Source organism: Lissotriton helveticus, chromosome 3_1 (genome assembly GCF_964261635.1).
Source record: "Lissotriton helveticus chromosome 3_1, aLisHel1.1, whole genome shotgun sequence".
NCBI lineage: Eukaryota > Metazoa > Chordata > Amphibia > Caudata > Salamandridae > Lissotriton > Lissotriton helveticus.
The window spans coordinates 338,710,637-338,732,608 of NC_136061.1; the positions used below are offsets into that span (position 1 = coordinate 338,710,637).

A 21,972-nucleotide genomic window follows, 5' to 3' on the forward strand; every position below is an offset into this window, starting at 1 on the left:
CAATTCCCCTTGTTTCCTTTCTCTCTAGCCATGCCAGCATTTTCCCCGCTCTCTCTCCCAATTCGTAAACCCTATGACGTGTGTGAAGTATTTTCGCCCGAGTTTTTCCCCGTGCCATAGTTTTATATTCAAGTTGCTAAATGGTTAAGCGGTGTGTGGTGGCCTCGCTAGGTGAGGAGTTATGATGCGTCTCTAGCTGTAGGAGCTCACTCTTTAATTGCAATAATTGCTGGTTATGTTGCCGGATATAGCCTGTCTTTAACGCTAGAGCATGCCCCTTCAGCACCACTTCATAAGCTTCCCAAATGGTCTGCGCCGAGTCCACTGAGCCTATTTTTTGGGTAAAATAGCAGTCTGTCTGCTTAGTGACATCCTCCAGGAGCCACGGATTAATAATTATGGAGCAGCGCTGTCTCTTTTGGTTGAAGGGGAGTTCGAGCCATACTGGGGAATGATCCGAGATACCCCTTGGGAGCCCATGAGGGTTTTGAAAGCGGCCAAGGTCTACCAAGTGCGTAAGGAAGTATTTGATGCGGGACATACTGTTATGTGCGTTGGAGTAGTGGGTGTAATACGTCATGTTTGGTTGTAGTGAACGCCATATTTCTGTCAGTCCCATGGCTTGAGTAAATTGTTCCATTTGAGTGCTATGTCGTGTTTGGGATTGTCCAGGATACCCATCTATTGCGTCGTAATAGTCCTATTAAAATCACCTCCCAATATTAATGTACCTTGTGGGAGATCGATCAAGATTTTGCCTAAATCACTAATTGCCTCTTTTCCTGGTGCTGGCGGGAGATACACTGATAACACATTTATCAGTTTTCCCTCCCAGCTGGCCTCCATCACAGCGTATCTTCTTTGTGGTTCAGCCCATGTATGAGTGGGCGGTAAAGCAATGTTCCACCGCACTAGGATCGCGTTGCCTCTGGAACCAAATGTAAACCCTGCGTGAACCAAACATTTGTATCCCCACCTGTTGAGGGCCTTGCAATTATTACTCACTAGGTGTCTCCTGCAGCAATACTAAATCTTGTGCCAGTCTCTTGAGGTATTGCGCCACTACTCCCCGCTTTATTTTGTCTCCCAATCCGTTTACAGTGCACGTCATAATGGACAATTGTGTTTCTATTGTGCTACCCATGATAAATCATCGTTTGGGACTGACGAAACTGCTGCGGAAGTCACTGGAGGGGTCACCGGCTCCTCCAATAAGTTAGCAGCCATCTTTATAAACTTAACCTGCATGTTTTTGAGGTTTTCACCAGCTCTTCTCTAACTTTTCTCTATACTGAGAAAGAATGGAAATTTACTCCTGACAAGGGCAGATTTAAAACTTCTTCCATGGTTGGAGAAAAAAGTGGTTGGAGGGAAAGTTAACTTGTAAATGGTCAACAGATTTTAGCATGAGCAAATCTACACATTTTCTAGGAGTACAATTTCCTATCTACTTATTCAAATTCTTGTGAATTTATTACAGCCTTAAATCTGCACTATTGCAAGGACATATATAATGGGTATACTTTTGTGACTTTTTTTAAGAATTGGGCCCTGGCCCCAAATTAGTTCTGGTGCTAACCAAGCTCTTTTGTTTTTATCAAAATTCTACCTCTCTCACTATCTATCAGCTGGCTTCACTGTGAGTGACAGCATTCTTCTCTTTCACAGGGAGCATATCGGCACAAAGTAGTTTTGTTGAGTGCACGGCAGTACTGTGGCAATGTGTGCCTATTGAGACCAAAAATATTTGTGTTTTTTACCATTGTTTATTGTAGTGGTGATGGCAGGGCAGCTCCTACGACAAAGTTTTACAGAAACGATGTCAAAACAAGACACTCATTGATCAAACCAAAAGGCTGACCACCAATGTCAGATTTTCCAAACTTGTTTATTTTCATATTTCCAATAATCTTGTTGAAATTGGTTACAAAGTATTTTAGCAGAACCTTCTTCTTTTTAGTTATTTTTTTTGTGAACGTTTTAGTTTGAAAGCAAAGAATCCAAACAATCAATCAAAAACTTGTAAAGCGCACTACTTACCCGTGAGGGTCTCAAGGCGCTGAGCGGGGGGGGGTGCTGTTACTGCTCGAAGAGCCAGGTCTTGAGGAGCCTCCTGAAGGTGAGCAGGTCTTGGGTCTGCCGTAGATGGGTGGGGAGGGTGTTCCAGGTCTTGGCAGCGAGGAAGGAGAAGGATCTGCCGCCGGAGGTTGTTGGTTGGATGCACGGGACGGCGGCCAGGGCCAGGCTGGCGGAGCGGAGCTGGCGGGCGGGGGTGTGAAAGTTGAGTCTGTTCAGGTAGGCTGGGCCGGTGTTGTGGAGAGCCTTGTGTGCGTGGGTTAGGAGCTTGAAGGTGATCCTCTTGTTGACGGGGAGCCAGTGCAGGTCTCTCAGGTGGGAGGAGGTGTGGCTGCGGTGGGGGATGGAGGATCAGCCGGGCGGGGGCATTTTGGATCCGTTGTAGTCGTCACAGGTGCTTGGCCGGGATTCCTGAGTAGATTGCGTTGCCGTAGTCCAGCCTGCTGCTCACGAGGGCTTGGGTCTCCGTTCTTCTGGTTTCGGTCGGGATCCACTTGTAGATCCTGTGAAGCATGCGGAGGGTGTTGTAGCAGGAGGAGGAGATGGTGTTGACCTGTTTTGACATGGAGAGGGAGGAGTCTAGGATGAATCCTAGGTTGCGTGCGTGGTCCGTGGGTGTTGGAGCTGTTCCCTGGGTGGACGGCCACTAGGAGTCGTCCCACACAGAGTGGGCGGGGCCGAGGATGAGGACTTCCGTCTTGTCTGAGTTCAGCTTCAGGCTGCTGTTTCTCATCCACTCGGCGACGGCCTTCATTCCCTCGTGGAGGTTGGTTTTGGCGGTGTTTGGGTCCTTGGTGAGGGAGAGGATGACTTGGTATCGTCGGTGAATGAGATGATGACCAGGTTGTGCTGGCGGGCCATTTGTGCGAGGGGGACAATGGAGACGTTGAACAGGGTCGGGCTGAGGGATGAGCCCTGGGGTACGCCGCAGATGATGTCAGTGGCTTCGGAGCAGAAGGGTGGGAGGCGGACTCGCTGGGTTCTGCCGGAGAGTAAGGACGTGGTCCAGTCCAGGGCCTTCTTCTGGACTCCGGCTTCTTGGAGGCGTGTTCTTAGTGTGCTGTGGCAGACCACGGCGAAGGCGGCTGACAGGTCCAGGAGAATGTGGGCGTTAGTATCGCCGTTGTCTAGTTGGCGCCTGATGCCATCTGTGGCGGCAATGAGGACTGTCTCGGTGCTGTGGTTTCGTCTGAATCCAGACTGGGATGGGTCTTGGATGTTGTTGTCCTCGAGGTGGCGGGCCAGCTGTATGTTAGCGATTTTCTCGATGACCTTCGCCGGGAAGGGGAGCGGGGAGATGGGCCGGAAGTTCTTAAGGTCTTTGGTGTCCGCCTTGGGCTTCTTGAGGAGGGCGTTGATTTCGGCGTGCTTCCAGCTCTCCGGGAATGTATCTTGCTTTCGTGCTTTTGCGAATATTTGCATCTAACTGGAAAATATTATACGTAGCCTCATATTAAACTTTGCAAACGTGTATTCGCATTTTTATACAATATCCACTGCTAGTAGTGCAGTCTGAGCTTACCACATCTGCAAATTGGTAGCGAAAGAGTTTGTGCTGCTGGAGGTAGGCCTACTTGTCTCAAGCACAAAATAAACATGAAACTTGTTCTCCTGGACCCTAAACAATATGTCCTGGGCATCGGGCTATAGGAATCCCTCACCCCTGTATTTCAGATGTTACAGTGATGTTATCAATGTTATAGGCTGTGTTAAGTGATGTAATATGGGAGATAATTAGCAGTGCATATTGAGTGGGCAAGTTAATATTTTGTAGGGTGCAGGTTATAGTCGCATCACTTGAGAGAATTATAACTGGTACATTTCAGTGGTCAGAAATATAAACAACAAAATTCAATTCTTTAACTGACCTTTTCCCCCAATTATAACGCCCCTTTAATGTAAATATATGCAAATATTTATATACAGACGTTGACACGTGAACTCCCTTTCTGTTATTGTTTCATGACACTTCATCACTCACTGGTCCCAATTTACTTTATACTATAACTATCTACATAAATAATACTCTACGGTTCTTGTTAGTTGAAGTTCTGTCCTGGAATTGAATTATAGAAGCGCACCGCAAGAATTGTTACTAAAATGTTTATAGTATGTCATACATAGCTTGCATGTTCATTTTTATACTGTTTGCAGTGCTCTACAATGCGGTTGAAGGCTCATCATTTTTTTTATTCTCTCCCTTAGCAACAGCTAGAAGAGGAAGCTGCTAAACCGCTTGAACCAGAGAAGCCGGTCTCCCCTCCACCAGTGGAACAGAAACACCGCAGTGTTGTCCAGATTATTTATGATGAAAATAGGGTAGGCCTGCCTTGACGCCTTTTTAATCTGTTAAGCTTGGCTCTACGTGCTCTTCAGCCAGTAGAATATATACCTTTCTGTATCGGTCTACTTGGGAGCAACAATTTTGCCTTTCAGCTCACTGTACTTTACTGACAGTGTTTTAATGCAAGACTGATCAGTACAGCATGTTCACTTGAATTACTATTTTGCATTGTGTTCTTCCTACGAGTAATTTACCTTGTTTATTTTCGTTTAAATTGATTCTTATTAATTTAGCCAGTGAATATAATGAATAGTTATCATTTTATTTAGCAGTCAAGCAGTCTCGCCTTTATCAGTACCCTAAAGCACTTTCTAATTTGTAGGTGTACCATATTGAACTGTAAATATAGTTTGCTACATTTGATATAAATCATGTCCTTCGCATTCTACCAGTTTGGAGCCATGATTTCCTCAATTCCGATCAACAATAATTCAAGTGATATCAGTTTGCTCAGCTGAATGTATTCACACTGCTTCTTAACACTTTTTCTCTATACTCTCATACACTGTGCCGAGAGTAGCTTTCATTATTCCTTTCCCAACTAGTTTTTCATTGTGTGTGCACGCCTGCAGCCAAGACTAGAATCAGCCAGTCTAATTGAGGTCTGTCATTTATTTGGCACCCTCCAGATGAGTCACTAATAGTGTGGTTGTCATTAACTAACACACCTGGTTCCTGTTCTGCGCGCAGGGATTGAGCTCTCCTTTGCTCTCCTTTGCTTTTCTTGGTTTATCTTGTGCTTTTGATTGTACTTTCTTCAACATAAAAGCTGTGTTTCATGCCTGCAGTACCAGCATCTGGTGAATTGTTATTTCTGTTACTCTGGAATTTGAGTGTCACTTAGTTTTCTCATGTCCATGCTCAATGAGGATTGGCTTAGTGAAGGAGACCTGGAAGTTTGTTATGAGACAGATGTGTTGTATCTCACCAAACATTCTTCTTCCTCGTAATGTCTGTGCAGTGTGTAGAGTTTGTTATGTTTTGATTTTCTTGTGGCTTTCCAGCTGTGACTCATGCAGCCTGAGCGGGAAGCTGGTAGTTGGTCTTGGCTGTGTCTGTTCAATAAATTTGCAATTTTGATATCCACTGGATCCCGGGATTCTTTTCACTGGCAACATGATTCTCTACCACTTGCTCAACACCAGTCTGTGTCCAGCACTACTTACACTCTTACAGCCGGTCTGCCGTGACACCTATGAGGTGCCTCACTTCTGTTGCAACGAACTGGGTAGATGTGTGGGGCAGTGCCTTTCGAGGTCTTTGAGAATTGGAGCTGCATATACATGCCTTCCATGTTTTTCCCCTTGGATTGCTGTGACATTCCCAAGATGATAGTTTGTTCCTCACTCTTTATGTTGTGAATGATGTGGTGTTAGCAAGTTGATTTGTGTGGGACAGGAGTGACACCAAACTGTCAAAAAAGTATAGTTCCGTAGTTTTCTGCGTAGGTTACAGTGATGTTAGCATTTCATGCCAAAAAAATCTGTTTTATAGGCAACCTATTGGGAGTCTCTATATGTTCTTTAGGATGTATTGTGCCTGACCACTCGATGCAGTGCACAACGTACAAGCAGTCTCTGCGGTGTACAGCTGTTGCTAATATTGAAAATATACACAAACCTGTATGGAATTCTGACACTGCCAAGTAGCAACTCTTAGAACAACCCAGAATCTTGTTTTGACTATTTTAGGCAAACATCTGGGCAAAGTTGATTACTTAATATTTTAACAAAATGCACCTAAAAGAAAAAAATAGTCAGTTGGGACAAATTTCTGTTTACCCCTTCGGTGCTCATGACAAGCTCAGCTCGTCATGAGGTACACCTCTTGTGTGCTCATGACGAGCTGAGCTCGTCATGACCACACCCATTAACATTATGGCCCAGCACAGGAGGAAAATATCATCAGCAGCCAAGGTGTTAATTTGTTGCATTTTTCCTTTGCTACACGTATATTTTCATTGAAGAAATTTTGGTGGTGGTACCACAGCCCTTTAAGAGTCTTGCAAAACAGTATATCCTGAGCTCATTTCACCATTAGTCAAAGTCCTTAAAAAATCAAACCAGAAAGGATCTTTTATTTCACAACACTTCTCCAAAGCAAAAGGTTCTAGCCGCCAGGTGGCTAGAACCTTTTGCTTTGGAGAAGTGGAGAAGTGCTTTGGAGAGGTGTTGTGAAATAACAGAAGATCCTTTCGTGTTTGATTTGTTAAGGACTTTGACTAATGGTGAAATGAGCTCAGGATATACTGTTTTGTTGATCTAAATGGTATGATTTTCATACCATCTGGTTAACGGTGGATGGCCGTTGCCTTATCCTTTGAGCTACGGATACTTGGATTGGTTTAACAGGTTCACAACTGTGCGCAACTGTCACCCAGCCATCCTTTCTCTGTAGTAGCTTGAAGAGTCTTGGGTTGTGAAGGCATGAGAAATGTTTTTGAAGCTGTGGAATGGCAAGAGTTTGCTCAAAATTTAAGCTAGCTTTATTGAATGCAATTGAGGTGTAAAAGGTAGAAAGGTCCTAAAACAATTAACCAAAGTGTTTATGGAAGCGAACAGTGATGAGTTAGGAGCGTGAACAGTTTAAATGATTGTTGGAGGTAAATTATAAGGACAAGGTGACTGTTGTAGAGGAACATCTTGAGCAATATGTTTTTGTTTCCATCTATTCACATTAGTATTTTCATGTAAATGTAATGATTTGGGTGAGGACATAATTAGACCCCACTTTATAGCAGAACCAGCAATTTTAAAATGATAGAATAGAAGAAACTATTTTTAAGTATGTGAAATCGATGAATCACAAATATATAAAAATTGTAATTCTGATGAGGGTGGTGAAAAACACACCTTGTGAGTCTGTTAATGAAAACCAAGAGGGTGGAATAAGATTGAGAATGATGAAAGGTTGTGAAAAGAGACATGGGTATGAGTAAAGAGGTTTTAAAGTACAGTATTTTTAAGCGTAAGAAAATGAGATTAGTAAAGTCAAAAGTCAGACCCACAGCTTTTATCAATTTAGCAGAAAATCAATACGAGTGTGCAAAGCCTGTAATGTCTAACATTACTGTTGCAGAAAGCAAGTGTGCACACTGCACATCCTGGAGGTACATTGGCAGGCCAGCAGCATATTTCTGGTGTAGGCGGGACAGCTATGCACAGATAAATTTGCCGCCGACCTGACATTCTGCAAAAGCACTCGGATTACTACCACATATGTGGATGCCTTTCTCACATCCCGCGGTAACTGCAAACACAACAATGATGGACAGAATGTGGATCAATGTCACACATTCAACCCAGTCCAAAGATCTGGGCCCAAATCCATCGTTTTTCCACTCCACACCACCCTGGGTTAGACAATGGCGATATGCAAATCAGCGCTGACCCTGTGCCCCATGGGAACAGTCCAGTCCGAACTACAAAAGCCATGTCCTTCCCAGAACGGAAACAAGCATCCGAGGACCGGCCCGGTTTCGAGGTAACACCTCTCATCAGCCCGGCTAGCTTGATTCCAGTGGTGTGGAGTGCCTGGGACTCACGTCTGAGCATCCCCAGTACACTTAGAGCGGTAACTGCAAACACAATAATGATGGACAGAATGTGGATCAATGTCACACATTCAACCCAGTCCAAAGATCTGGGCCCAAATCCATCGTTTTTCCACTCCACACCACCCTGGGTTAGACAATGGCGATATGCAAATCAGCGCTGACCCTGTGCCCCATGGGAACAGTCCAGTCCGAACTACAAAAGCCATGTCCTTCCCAGAACGGAAACAAGCATCCGAGGACCGGCCCGGTTATCCAGTATTATGGGTATCTTTCATAGATTCACATGCCTGAATCATTCCCCGTCGTCGGGGTGGGAGTCCCCGGTAAATAATTATAGTAATGTCACATGGACATATACTTAGTACTAGGCCAGAGGCCTCACATTAGTAGCCTATCTAGGTCCTTATGTAAAAAGGACCAAACTTTGACCAGTAGCCAATCAGCCCTTATCACCCTCCTGACCTTCCTGGAAGGAGCCCTTGTCCCTCAGATTTTCTACCGCACGTCGTGCTGAAGGGAGTCTCCACTGAGCTCTGCTCAGGTTTTTTCCTATATCCTTTTATCCTTTTATTCTTCAAGTTTTGGTAGTAAATATGACTACTACTCCTAAAAAAGGGCTTTTTAGACCCTGTGCCTCTTGTAGTAAAATGAGGTTACATATAGAGGACAAACATGAAGATTGCCTGTATTGCCTCTATCCTCAGCATTCTGCCACGGAATGTAAGATTTGTCGCACTCTCCCGGTCAAGACATTGAAGGACAGGGAAGGGCGACTGCTTCTGTGGCTCCAGAGACTAAAGAACAAAGAGCAGGTAGTCTCCTCAGGTGAGAGCGAGTGTTCCTTCAGGAGCTTCCACTCCGCTTCAAAAAGGCCTGGACAGTCATCTCCAGATCAGTCTGTGGCGTCTCCTCACAAGAAGCCAAAGTCTATTGAGAGTCATCCTAAGGTCAAGCCTTCTCTTCAGATGACAGAATTCAAAAAGCCTGCTATAATGTCGTCTAGCCTGCCTGTGACGTTGTCGACAGTCTCCATTTCGACATCCACGGCGTCTACTTTCTCCATGGCATCGACTTCTACCACGTCGACGACGATGGGTAGGTCAATATCTTCTGTCATTCCTGTCACAAAATCGTCGTCGTCGCCTTTGACAGCGCTCCCGTCGACGTCTGCTTCATCATCAGCGAAGGCAAAGCTTCCAGCGTCGACGAGGATCCCATCGTCGACGAGGATCCCATCGTCGACGAGGATCCCATCGTCGACGAGGATCCCATCGTCGACGAAGATCCCATCGTCGACGAAGATCCCATCGTCGACGAAGATCCCATCGTCGACGAAGATCCCATCGTCGACGAAGATCCCATCGTCGACGAAGATCCCATCGTCGACGAAGATCCCATCGTCGACGAAGATCCCATCGTCGACGAAGATCCCATCGTCGACGAAGATACAGCCGTCGACGAAGATCCCATCGTCGGCGAGGACACCGTCGTCGACGACGAGACCGTCGACGACGAGACCGGCGCCGTCGACGGTGGCGTCGTCGTCGAAAGCTACAGTGTCGCCGCCGCCGTCGACGAGGATGTTGTCGTCGTCGACGAAGACATCCATGACAATGAAAACACCTGAAACATCAAAAATAGTAGACGCTACACCATCAACAGACACCGCGTCAAAGGATTTACACTCCAAGGGCTCTCCCTCATTGAAGTATACCTATACACACTTTAAAATGTCGTCATGTTTGGTCACACCAGAGATGACCTCACCCAGCAAGGTTCAACAGTTGTTGCCAACGCAGTTTTTAGACACGGAAGATCCAGAAGATCAGTCCATGTTTCCCATAGCATCCAGTCCCTCTCATCTCAACATCAAGATTCATGAGAGTTCGGACTGTGAAGATTTTGAGGAAATTACAATTCAAGAATCAATTCAAGAGCATACCACTGTTCAGCCTATGGTGTGCCTTCCGGCTTCAATTGTTTCTGACCTACAATTTCTGATTTCAGGTTATAAACAAAGATTTCCATCATCTGCTCCTGCCTCTGGAGTACAGGTACCACAGGAAACACCAACTCCTAAACATCGACAGCGGCCTCTCCCGCGGGATGTGCATCAGGAACAAGAGACATTTCCTCCTCAAATTTCTACGGATGAGGAAGATTATGAGGAAGAAGTGAGAATTGATGAGGCCCAAGATGAAGAAGGCGAAATACATGATGACGATGATACGGATTCTGATGATAATACTAACCCAGATCCAATATCCCCAGACCAGGTACAGGACGATTCAACCCCTGAGGACTTAGGGGGATTCCATAATATCGTAGGAAGAGCGGCTGCAAGATTCAACATCCAAATAGCATCAGAAACGAAGGACTGTTTTCTTCATGATTTCAAAGAACCCTTCAAAAGGTCAGCTCGCTCCATTTCAGTAATCGATTATATATGGGAGCAAGGACAAAAAATAATAAACTCCTCTCCCTCTCATTCCAGTGCCGGCTAGACTTAAAAGCCCCAGACACTGCACCCGCATGTTTGACTGGTCAAACTAAACCTGATTCAGTTATATCTCAGGCCGCTCAGCGGAAGTCCAGCAATCCGTCAGCGACAATGACTGCTCCTCCTGATAAAGAAGGAAGAAAGCTTGATGCCATTGGCAAGAGATTTTCCTCCATGTCCGCCCTATCAATCAGGGCTGCAAATTCTCTGGCTTTACTAGGTCACTATAATCGACAGATATGGGCAGATATAGCCCCATATCTGGGGCAATTCCAGAAGACCAGAAAGACGAGGTTAAAAAGATTTTGCTGGAGGGTGAACGCTCTGCTTCAGAGATGATAGAGGTGGCCCTGGATATTGCTTCCACAGGGTTCCGTCAATTGGCGGGAGCAGCAGTTTTAAGGCGCCAGGGCTGGCTTAAAGCCACAGCATTCCGGCCTGAAGTGCAAGCCAAAGTCCTCGACATGCCTTTTGATGGGGAGCGCCTTTTCGGCGAACATATTGATGACATGCTACAAGGCATTAAGAAGGATACCGAAACGGCGAAAGCTCTAGGCACTCTACAATTCAAGCAGAATTCCTTTCGTGGGTCCAGAGGTCGAGGACAACAGTCTCGTGGCAACTATCAAGGTTACAAGTCCTCTTATAATTCTTCCCACCAGTACAAACCTCAATATCAGCAGAGGCAACAACAACAAGGACAATCTTCATATAACAAGTCGTCCTTTCGAGGAAGAGGAGGAAAGAAAGACAATAACAGACGTCAATGACTGCTTTCTCCAGCTGGCCTCCACCTCTTCTCCACAGTTCGTAGTTGGAGGAAAAATTACCAATTTCCTTCACAATTGGAAGAAAATTACTACAGATCGTTGGGTGTTGCAGTTAGTCCGCTTCGGACACACTCTGGAGTTTCTGGAGCATCCTCCTCCAAATCCACCATGTCCGGCGCAACACAAAAATCTACACATACTTCAACAGGAACTCTTGCTAATGCTTCAGAAAAAAGCAGTGGAACGAGTTCCTCGAGAACAAAAGGGGAGAGGATTCTACTCCCGATTCTTCCTGATCAGAAAAAAGAAGAAGCAGTGGAGACCGATACTGGATTTGAGAAACCTAAACGGATGAGAGGTGTTACCTCGAAACCGGGCCGGTCCTCGGATGCTTGTTTCCGTTCTGGGAAGGACATGGCTTTTGTAGTTCGGACTGGACTGTTCCCATGGGGCACAGGGCCAGCGCTGATTTGCATATCGCCATTGTCTAACCCAGGGTGGTGTGGAGTGGAAAAACGATGGATTTGGGCCCAGATCTTTGGACTGGGGTGAATGTGTGACATTGATCCACATTCTGTCCATCATTGTTGTTTGCAGTTATTTCTCACATCCCAGCGCCTCAATCTCCTAGCCATTGTAGCTGCATGGGGGAGGTAGTAGAGTAAGTACACAAGCCTGTTTATTCATATCTACGCAACATACTTTGTGTTCACAAACATCCATCCGTCTTGTGCTCTGTATCCATAAACCATATTCTGTATGTAGGGTATCAACATTGTATCAGATGGATGTTTGTTCATTGCGATTGAGCTGTTGATTAAACCCAAACCACTCAACAGAGTGCACAACAAAATATTCAGACTGTTTCTGCTTGCAAGTATATATGGAGAGCAGGAAAGGACATGACGACTAAAGGAATATTTTGATGGATACTGCCAACCAATATCTGTTGAATATTGTAGCAGATTTCCTGTGCGCCGATATTAGCGCAGTGAGGATATGTGCTGACTCCAGACTGCCCTGGAAATACTAGAGATAGACTTATGTGAACACCACCCCTGTGCGCAGTCATCACCTCCTTTCTTTGTGCCTCTTAACACGTATCTGGAGCTCCGGTCCCAACTGAGTCAATCTTCAGATGACTCCAAAAACGTTGTGAGTGGGCTAGGGAAGGAAATCCCCAATGTAAACTGGAGGAAACTGATGTTAGTCACTGACTTGCACGGGACATGCCATTTGTTCCTGAGCTCTGGGTATGACACAGTTGTGTGACAAATGTACCTTAATGCACCCAACAGCATTTCGATATTAGTAGGTGAAGTTGTATGTTGCCGAACACAAGGAGTTAGTCTTTGGTCAGCTTTGGCTCCAAGTAGCGGTCCCAGGTGACCAATGTTGAGGTACTAGTTTACAAACGTGATCCATGTTGTCATAGAACCTGACCCTAACACAGTGCCTTAATCACTTCTCAACTATCAGCAGAGGATCAATTTGCCTTTGTTTCTGACTCTAATCATGGGCCTGAACAGGGTGCACCTCATGAAACTGATAATGGCAGTAAAGCCCCCCCCCCCCCCAACCTCTCCTCCCCCCCCCCCCCCCCCCCCCCCAGCCACTCTACCCCTCCTCGCCTTCCCCACCCATTATACTGATGATACCTTTACTTTGGTTTACAAAATGCCAGAGGCCTTGACTCGCAACATGGGCCAACAGCGCAACAAAGTTCCTCATTTGCAGTGGTGGTTTGTAGGGCATCCAAAGTACTAGAATTACTTCTGCTTTCAGCTTAAAACCAATATTTCAAGAGACAGTTTTGCAGCCTGGAACCATAACATCTGAGACGTTGTTCCAATTTAATGATAGCCATCAAAGCATCGGTGAGGCTAACAGGCCAAAACCATTTTCTTGTCTGTTCGTTGATTGTAAAGTATCAAGATGAGACAGACCTGCTCTCTGCGATCCAAATTTCTTCACCAAGCCCCCCTATTCCGGAGTGTCTATTTGTACACTCCTTGACAAGTAAGGTGAACCCTAATTCATTTCTGACCAATCCCCTGGATAGCCTGTCACTTAGATCCATAAACGCAGGCTTATCTGTTCGGCTTATCCATATATGCTGTTTGGGACATTGCCAGTGAAATCTTGCTGGTGGTCCCCGAGGCCAAGATCTCCCAGACTAGCCAAAATTGGCAGGACACAGTCCAGTAAGTTATATGTGCAGGCTGGGATGCCATGAACTGCATTAATTGGACATTCCGTTCCAGTTTTGTGCTTCATAGACATAACTGGGTGAAGTTATGCAAATTCTCTGGTGATTTACAGGCATTGCTAATGGATTTGTCCTTCAAGGCTTGCCTCAAGGCTGACTGTTTTGAAACACTTTAACGACAGCAGAGCTGCTTTCCGTAGGGCTGTTGAGTCCTATAAAAACAGTTTCCTCACCAGTTCTGGAAATTTAGGGGATATTCCAAAGGGCTGCCAAATAAGCAAAGACCATATTCTCGGTCACTGATGAAGTAGGCAGCCACGTCTTTTGTTACCGCAGATGCAGAACTGGCAGACTGTACGCAGGCCAGGAGTGACCGCAGTCCTCCAACTCCTCTTCCAATGCTACAACAGCCAACACACCACTTCAGTTTGCCCTCAGTAGCACATGCCCCACCAGCACTTCCTGCCTTTGATGATCCATTATGTCTAATAGATGGGTCAAAGTGTTCAAAAAGCGTGCACCCTTCCTGTTCACTCCTCCACCCAATATTCCTTCCACAGCACAACAAATTTCAGAATTGCATCTGACCATCCTTCAGGTGGAGTTATGCCAGTTACTTTCCATGGGTGCTATAGAAACGATACCTCTGACACATTAATGCCTGCCTGCAGAAGGGCAAATTCAGAATGCACACATTGGCTCAGATTATTTGTGACCTGGACATGGGAAACTGGAAGGTATCTTTGGACATGAAGGACCTATACTTTCAGATACCCTTCGTGCAGTCCCACGAGGCTCCCCTTCTGCCACATCAGCTCTCTTCAGGTGTTCACAAAGTTATGGCAGTAGTCACAGCCCTTCTTTAGAGGTCTGAAGTACCTGTATCTTGACAAACTGATTGCTAAAGGCGAGCTTGTCGCAGTCCGTTGTGGATCACCTCCAGACGGCAGAACTCTGACGTACTTTGAGATTTTCCATAAACAAGTTGATGTTCTGCCTGATACCGTCAGAGAAGCTTCCATTTGCAAGATCTAGTTCACAGTAGATTTCAAGGCTTTGGCTCTAAAGCAACCAGTGTGGCTCGTAGGATTGTTAGCTTTGTGTATTTTCCTTGACACTACGCCAACTAGCGGGCGGAGAGATATTCAAGAGGCAAGATGGCGACCGTTACGGTCGCGTGAGCTAGCCGCTCCTGCCGGACCTCGTGAACTTGGCGACTGACCGCTGAAAATGGGAGGCTGAAAGCTGGAAAAAGCCGACGGAATAAGTGAATCATTACCGCTAACGTCTTAGGATCATAGGCAGAAGCCGCCCCTGAAAGCTTGCAAAACGGATGTGCCTTACCTTCGGCTTCGGCGAAGATTTTCTGCTGGTGAAGAATTGAGTCTGAGGAGACTGCGGCGGCTGCGCTGCACCGGACGCGGTGGGTGGGTCTGTGTGACGGCTCACCTGTGGCGGTTACAGAGCGGCTGTTGGAGCTGCTGGAGTTTGCTGAGAGCCACTGAGAGCAGCCCGAACCGAGACACGGCGTGTTTGCTTGAACTCGCAAACACTCGAGAAATGCGTCCCAAGGTTCGAAGGGGCCGGGGGCAGGCTGTTACCGGAGCTGAGATGCAGGGTGAGCTTCGGAATTCGGGAGCGGATAATGCTGCTGCAATGCCCACGCCCATACGACACACTGCAAATACTGCAAGTAAAGGCGCCAGCTGAGCGGAGACACCAGCTAAACAATCTGAAAGAGTCGGAAAAGGTAATCCTAGACAGTATGAGAAGGAGGTGGAAAATGTATCACATGAGGTGTCTAAGACTGTAAAAGCGACTAAAGGCATTCCTGAACTCTTTAATACTATGAAAAATAAGGAGCTTTCAAAAAGTATAAAGCATATTCCAAGTCAAGACTCGGGTAAAGATTCTGCGCCCTTAGGATCTGTTGAGGCTCTGACAGAGTGTGTTGAGACTGGGCAGGAACTACAAACGGGCTCTGATAATTTGGTGTCAAATGAGGCACAGTTAAATGAAGTAGATGGCGAGGATGGAGTATTGCTAGAAGAGAATGTGATAGAGCCAAGAGAGACAGGCTCGGCTCAAGAGGTGGCAGTTAATGGCGGCCCTCCTGATGGTACTACCCCTGTTAAACATATTGAGAGCACAGACTCAGCGGATTTTTACTCTCTTTCAGAGCACTCTGTCTCATCTACTGAGGATCTTGCTCAACAGTATGCAGTGCAGATGAGTATGGTTGAAGGCAGCTTTAACAGCAGCTTTGATGCCGAAGAGGGTGGATCTGAGCAAGCAAATGGTCAGACTGTACGTCTACTATGGTTGATACAGGACGGACATCATGATCATGCAGGAGCTGCATTACTCTCTGGAGAGAAGCCAGATGAAGAGATATCACTGGAGCTTATTTATAAAACTATGATGCTACACAGAGAGGAGCATAGACAGGATAGCTTAAGAGTGCAGAGTTCATGTAAAAAACTTCAAAATTCTGTCAGGCGTTTGGCTAAATCGCATTCCGAGTTCTTGGGCAGAGTTACTGAGGCTGAGTCGCGCATATCTACATTAGAGGACGAGGTAACGCAACAGAAGAGGGTGATAGCTGAACAGTCGACCCATAATGATGAGATTAACTGGAAAGTCATTGACCTAGAGAATCGTGCTCGTAGAAATAATTTGCGGTTTTTACAAATTTCTGAAGGAAAGGAGGGGTCAGATCCTCGCGGCTTCATAATTGAGCTCCTTAAAAATCATTTCCAGAGTCAACTAGATGGGATTGGGACCGGGAGGTTGAAAGAGCGCACCGGTTCCCTTTCAAAATCCGGTCAAATCATTTGGAACAGCGCGATCAGAGACCAAGAGCTCTACTAGTGGCATTTAATAGCTTCTTAGCACGAGAGGAAATATTTAAGAATGCAAGACCAGATAAGAAAATCAGTGCACTTGGATGTGATTATTTTTTCCGCCCGGATCTGTGTAAACAAACGGTGGACTTGAGATGGCAGCTGCGACAGCTTATACCAGCTTTCCAATCTAAGGGAGCTCAAGTCTATCTTATGTTTCCTGCAAAAATGAAAGTTGTCCATAGAGAGCGTACCCATTACTTTACAACATCATTAGCAGCCAAGACTTTTTTGGACTCAATGTAATGTAATTGGACTTAGCTACTGTATAAGCTTATTTAGCGAAATGGGTATATAATGAGCATACGTAACTTTAGAGGATTATCTAAGAGATTGGTAAAGATGCCCTTGGCCTAGGCTCAGGCCTCATTTCAGCAGGTCGACGCATATGATTATTTGCTTTTTTTTTTTCTTCTTTAAATTAATATTAAGTTCGCGGGCGAAAGCAGGTAGAATGGGGCAAGCTCGCATCCAGAGGACCATAAGTCCTAAAGCCTCATTAAAGGGGTGGGTAGGAGGGAGGGGAACACAGGGTTGGGGGGGATGTGTGGGTGGCACAGTGGGGAGGTGTAGGGAAGGAAAATGGGAAAAAACTGTTCTTGGGTACAGTGAACTGCATATTGAGAAGATCATTTATGATCCTGTGCTGGTATGGACCATTATGTTTTTTGTTGTATATGATTGTTTTGAAATGATTTGGAAACTGAACACAACTCGAAAGACAAGATTAAAGGGGTACCTCCCTAGATTTGTTATAAAAAGATAATGGCATCTAGGCGATTAAAAATTTGTTCTCTAAATGTATCAGGACTGAATAATGTGAAAAAAAGACAGAAAGTTGCTGCGGAATTGAGATACATAGCACCACATATAGTATGCTTACAGGAGACGCATTTACCTTGGTCTAAGAGAGTGGTCTTAAGAGAACTTGGTTATACACTTGTGATTGCTACAGGTCAAACTAGCTTGATAAGGGGGGTCGCTATCATGTGTAAAGGTAATAATGTAGTAACAGGTAAAACTTTGGCTGATAAAAAGGGAAGATGGGCAATAGCGGAGCTCAATGTAGAAGGCAAGAAGCTAACGCTTTGTAATATTTATGGTTCAAATTTAGACGACCCAGAGATTTTAGTAGAAATAAATATGGAGTTAACTACTTGGTCCCAACCTATAATAATTTGTGGGGATATGAACATAAATTTGACCAATACTGCTATGAAGGACGGGCTGGCTAAGTATAAGGGCCGTAAACCAAAAGTATACAAGGCCTTGGCAAGCTTAGTGCAGGATCACGGGTTGGTGGATGTGTGGGGGCAATTGAGGCCACAAGACACTGGGTATACGTTTTATTCCTACCCGCACAAAAAATTAGTTAGACTTGACTATTTTTTTTTACCACTGTCTCAATTGCCTCAGGTGCAACTATTTCTGTATATCCTAGAATCTCATCCGATCACTCGCCACTACTGCTAGAAATTGATATGGCATTAAATAAACCTAGACAAACTACTTTTACATTTGATAGGAAATTAATCTTCAACGAGGAGTTTAGAGAACATATAAGGAAATGGACAATTTTATTTTGAAGAAAATAAGGGATCCAGTTCACAGGCCATAATTTGGGATACTTTTAAAGCTGGATTTCGGGGAGAATGCATTAGCTTTTCGTGCAGGATACAAAAGAAAGCTAGACAAGAGCTATATAGGCTATATGAGCAATTGATACATTCTGAAACACAGTTAATGCAGGAGATAATCAATAAGGGGGAAAGACTAACTATATTAGAGGATAAAGTTGCCAGGGATAGAGCGAAAATATCAGGTTTCTGGGCAGAGGAAAATGCTTGGAAATTTCTTTCTTCAAAAATGGATAAACATGAATATGGAGAGGCAATTGGGAGAAAATTGGCGATTCAACTACGTATTAAAGAGTCGGCCAGAAATATTGACCAAATGATAGACTCTGCAGGGGTGGTACAATCGACACCACAAGAGATACTCCATGTTTTCCAACAATTTTATGCTGAGCTATACGAAAGACCATCAGTTCCGGGACCAAACTGGAACACAATTTTTGCAGTAGGCTTAAAAAAGGTGGACTCAACTGTTTCACAGCGGCTAGAGGATACAATTACAGAGGAGGAGTTGGATAGGGCTGTTAAAAGTTTAGCTAAAGGTAAAGCTGCTGGCCCTGATAGACTACCTAGTGAAATATATATACAATTTTATCATGATATTAAAAAAGAGTTGTTAAAAACAGTGCGGGAAGCCCAGATGGGAAATCCCCCAGGAACATGGACAGAGGCTACTATTGCAGTCTTCTGCAAAAAAGGTAAACCACCAGAACGCGTTGGGTCATACCGGCCGATTTCGCTGCTGAACGCCGATAATAAAATATATTCCAAAATTTTAGCCAATCGGCTGTCTGATTGTATTACCCCTTTAGTATCACAGCATCAACATGGATTCATTCCCAGAAGGGGGACGGTAAAACATGTCAATAAGGTTATTTCTTTATTTGACATTGCCTCAGTAAAAAAGAATGATCTAGCGCTGATTCTATTGGACGCGGAAAAAGCGTTTGATCGTGTGCAGTGGGATTATCTGTGGGAATTAATGGAAAAAATGGGATTCGGGGTGAAATTTATTAGAGCAATACAATCTTTATATTTAAAACCAGTGGCAAAGATATCAGTCATGGGCCAACTCTCTGACAATGTCATTATATCACGTGGTACACGACAAGGTTGCCCCTGCTCCCCCCTTTTATTTGCCCTTTATATTAACCCTTTAATCGAGTTACTGAGTCAGAACATTTTGATTCCCCCTTACAAAGTTCAAGAGTATTATTTTTCAGTCTTTGCCTATGCTGATGACATTGCAGTGGCCACAACCAATCCTGTAACAGCAATAAAGGAAATCGAACGACTAGCACAGGTATTCGGTTTTATAACCGGTTATAAATTGAACGAGACAAAAACCCAAATTCTCTGTTCCGAGACGATTATTTGGCAAGATAGTAGGGTTGTAAAAGAAGTTATGTATTTGGGAATTCTAATTAGGGCAAATATGACCGAATTAGTGCAAGTCAATTGGAACACATTAATGGCAAAAATCAAGTCATCTTTGGATAGGTGGGAAAGGCTGTATCTAACCATTATTGGACGATCCAATGTTATAAAAATGAATATACTGCCAAAGGTTTTGTATTTATTTAGATCTATACCTTTAGAGATAACTAAAGATAAAATACAGGAGCTGCAAAATAAATGTGGGAAATTTATATGGAGCCCTGGGAGACCCAGAAGGGCAATGAAATACATGATGCTGCCAGCTCTAAGGGGAGGAATGGGGGTACCCGATTTTTTTCTTTATTACATAACTTGCTTTCTATTGAAAAAGAAAGTTTTGATAATAGGAGTAAATGAAAGTGATGATGCAAGCATGCCAAATATTTTTGATATACAGTTAGGTATAAACGCAAAGCATATTTTAGTTAAAGAAATTGATGGGAGTTATTTTAAGCGAACAAGGTTTAAGGTAACCATGGGGGCTTTCAAGGTCTGGAAATGGTTCATGAAAAATATGGATTTATCAAGAGTGTCGTACTATACTCCGTTCAATGCGCATAGGATCTTACCTGGCATTTTCTCTGATGCAATGATTAACAAGTGGCAGCAGAAAGGCATTAAGATCTTAGGACATATTGTTAATAAGAATGGGATGTGTACATCTTTTGAAGAGATCAAGGATGAATATTCACTGCCCAGATGGTATTTTTTTAAATATCTACAAATTCGGGACTATTTAAATCGAAGGGGTGGGAATTTAATTCAACATCAAGTCATTGAAGGAATTAGTAGATCAGTTAAAATTGGAGTGATCTATCAATCCATGGTCTCTGCTAAGAAAGATGATGTAGAAAAAGTGCAGGTGAAATGGAGAGATTCTCTAGGAGATCTAGAGATTGATGTAGAGGATCTTTTAATTTTGTCTAAAGAGGCGCTCATGTCTGCGAATTTGAAAGCTCAGTTTTTTAAATCACTATATGATTTATATTATACACCTAAGCGAATGGCAAAATGGAGAGCTGGAAATGAAGGTAAATGTTTCCGTTGTGGTGATGAGGATGCTGGGGCGATACATATTTTTTGTAGTTGTGTTAAGTTGAAGGGATTTATTGAGCAATTGGAAAAATGTATGTCTTTGGTGATTAAATCAACGATTTTTATCTCTCCAGCAATGATGTTGATAGGTAAAATTCAAAAGGATAATAATACGGAAACACTTTTTCAGCATCGTCATTTTATATTTTTTGCCATGACAGTTGCACGACTATGCATCGCTAGGGATAGGTTACAGGAAAAACCACCGGACTTTCATCAATGGCGTGCTAAAATGCTGAGTTTATATAATTTGGAGTGGAGCTTATTTTCAATTAAAGGATTCACGAAAAAGAGACTGGGTATTAAAATTTGGAGCGCCTTCCGAGATTATTATGAATCATGAGTTCATTTCACCTGAAAGTCAATATTTGGACATTGCTATTTGATGATGAATTTGATATACATTAATTTGTGATAGGGTTTGCAGTTTGTTGTGCCAAGAACAATAAAATAAAATAAATTTAAAAAAAAGACACTACGCCAACTAGCACATACAAGGCCTACAGTGGAACTTAAAGTGTCCGTGGCCCAGCACCAATTCAGTCTTTCCGATGTTATGGAGATTTGAAGGAGACAGCCTGTGAAGCACAGTAACGACTGACCGGTCAGTTCACCTAGGGACAGTTCATTACAGCAATGTATTTTTTTTTTTTTTTTTACTCAGTGGTTTGATGGCCTTCTCAAATACTTACCGAATACTTTTTCTCTGTAAAGGGTATGTTCTCACATGGAACACAGAAAATCAAAACATGCTGACTTGACTGAGTTATAGTAAAGCTGCAAGCATAAAGAATACTTTATCAACCCAAATTGCACAGCCTGGGGGGTGGCATCTGAGAGTAGGATACGAATGGGCACATTAGTCAAGCAAAGTAGTACTTTTTGTTTGATCTTGTATGTTTGTGCACAGTCATGGTCAGACTTGTGCCCTTGGTGGTGAAGGTGTGCTACAGCAAGATTCCCATGCAATTGTTAGAGGTTGAAGTATGAGCACATTCCTGATCATCTTATGTTTCCTTAGCTATGTATGCTTTTAAAAGGTTTGCATTAGTAATTTTAAATTGGACTGAAACCATTCCAAAAACCTATTGTGGAGTTAACCTATCAACAATGGGGTTTTGATGCAAAATTAAAGGTCTGAGGATAGGGCAAAGTTTGTTGTACGTAGGGAAATCGTTGTTAGTGATATGAACAAGAAGTTCCTCTCACACACCAGAGGTGACATGCTTATTCATGGGGGTACCTCCTCGCATGAGAGACCTAGTTCTCACGCAGTCTACAACCCCCTGACTGCGAGGGAGGAGCTCAGGGATGTTTTGATAGGGAGGGTGGGTGTACTAAAACCCTATCAGAGCTTGGTGTGTTAAGAAAAAGGTGCAGTGCTGTGTTAAAAGTGATTAAAACTGGCTCCCGGTATCAGCTATGATGCTACTTTTATTAAACTGCCC

The 21,972-nt window shown here is 44.1% G+C and overlaps 1 protein-coding gene across 15 annotated transcripts in view; it reads left to right on the forward strand.

Moving 5' to 3' along the window:
• NCOR1 (nuclear receptor corepressor 1) overlaps positions 1-21,972 on the forward strand; it is a 1,934,049-nt gene that overhangs the window by 172,679 nt on the left and 1,739,398 nt on the right. For all 15 annotated transcript variants that reach the window (XM_078679968.1, XM_078679976.1, XM_078679969.1 and 12 more), the window contains exon 7: positions 4,282-4,395. In XM_078679968.1, the coding sequence (XP_078536094.1) occupies positions 4,282-4,395 (114 nt within the window). The remainder of the gene's footprint in view (positions 1-4,281; positions 4,396-21,972) is intronic.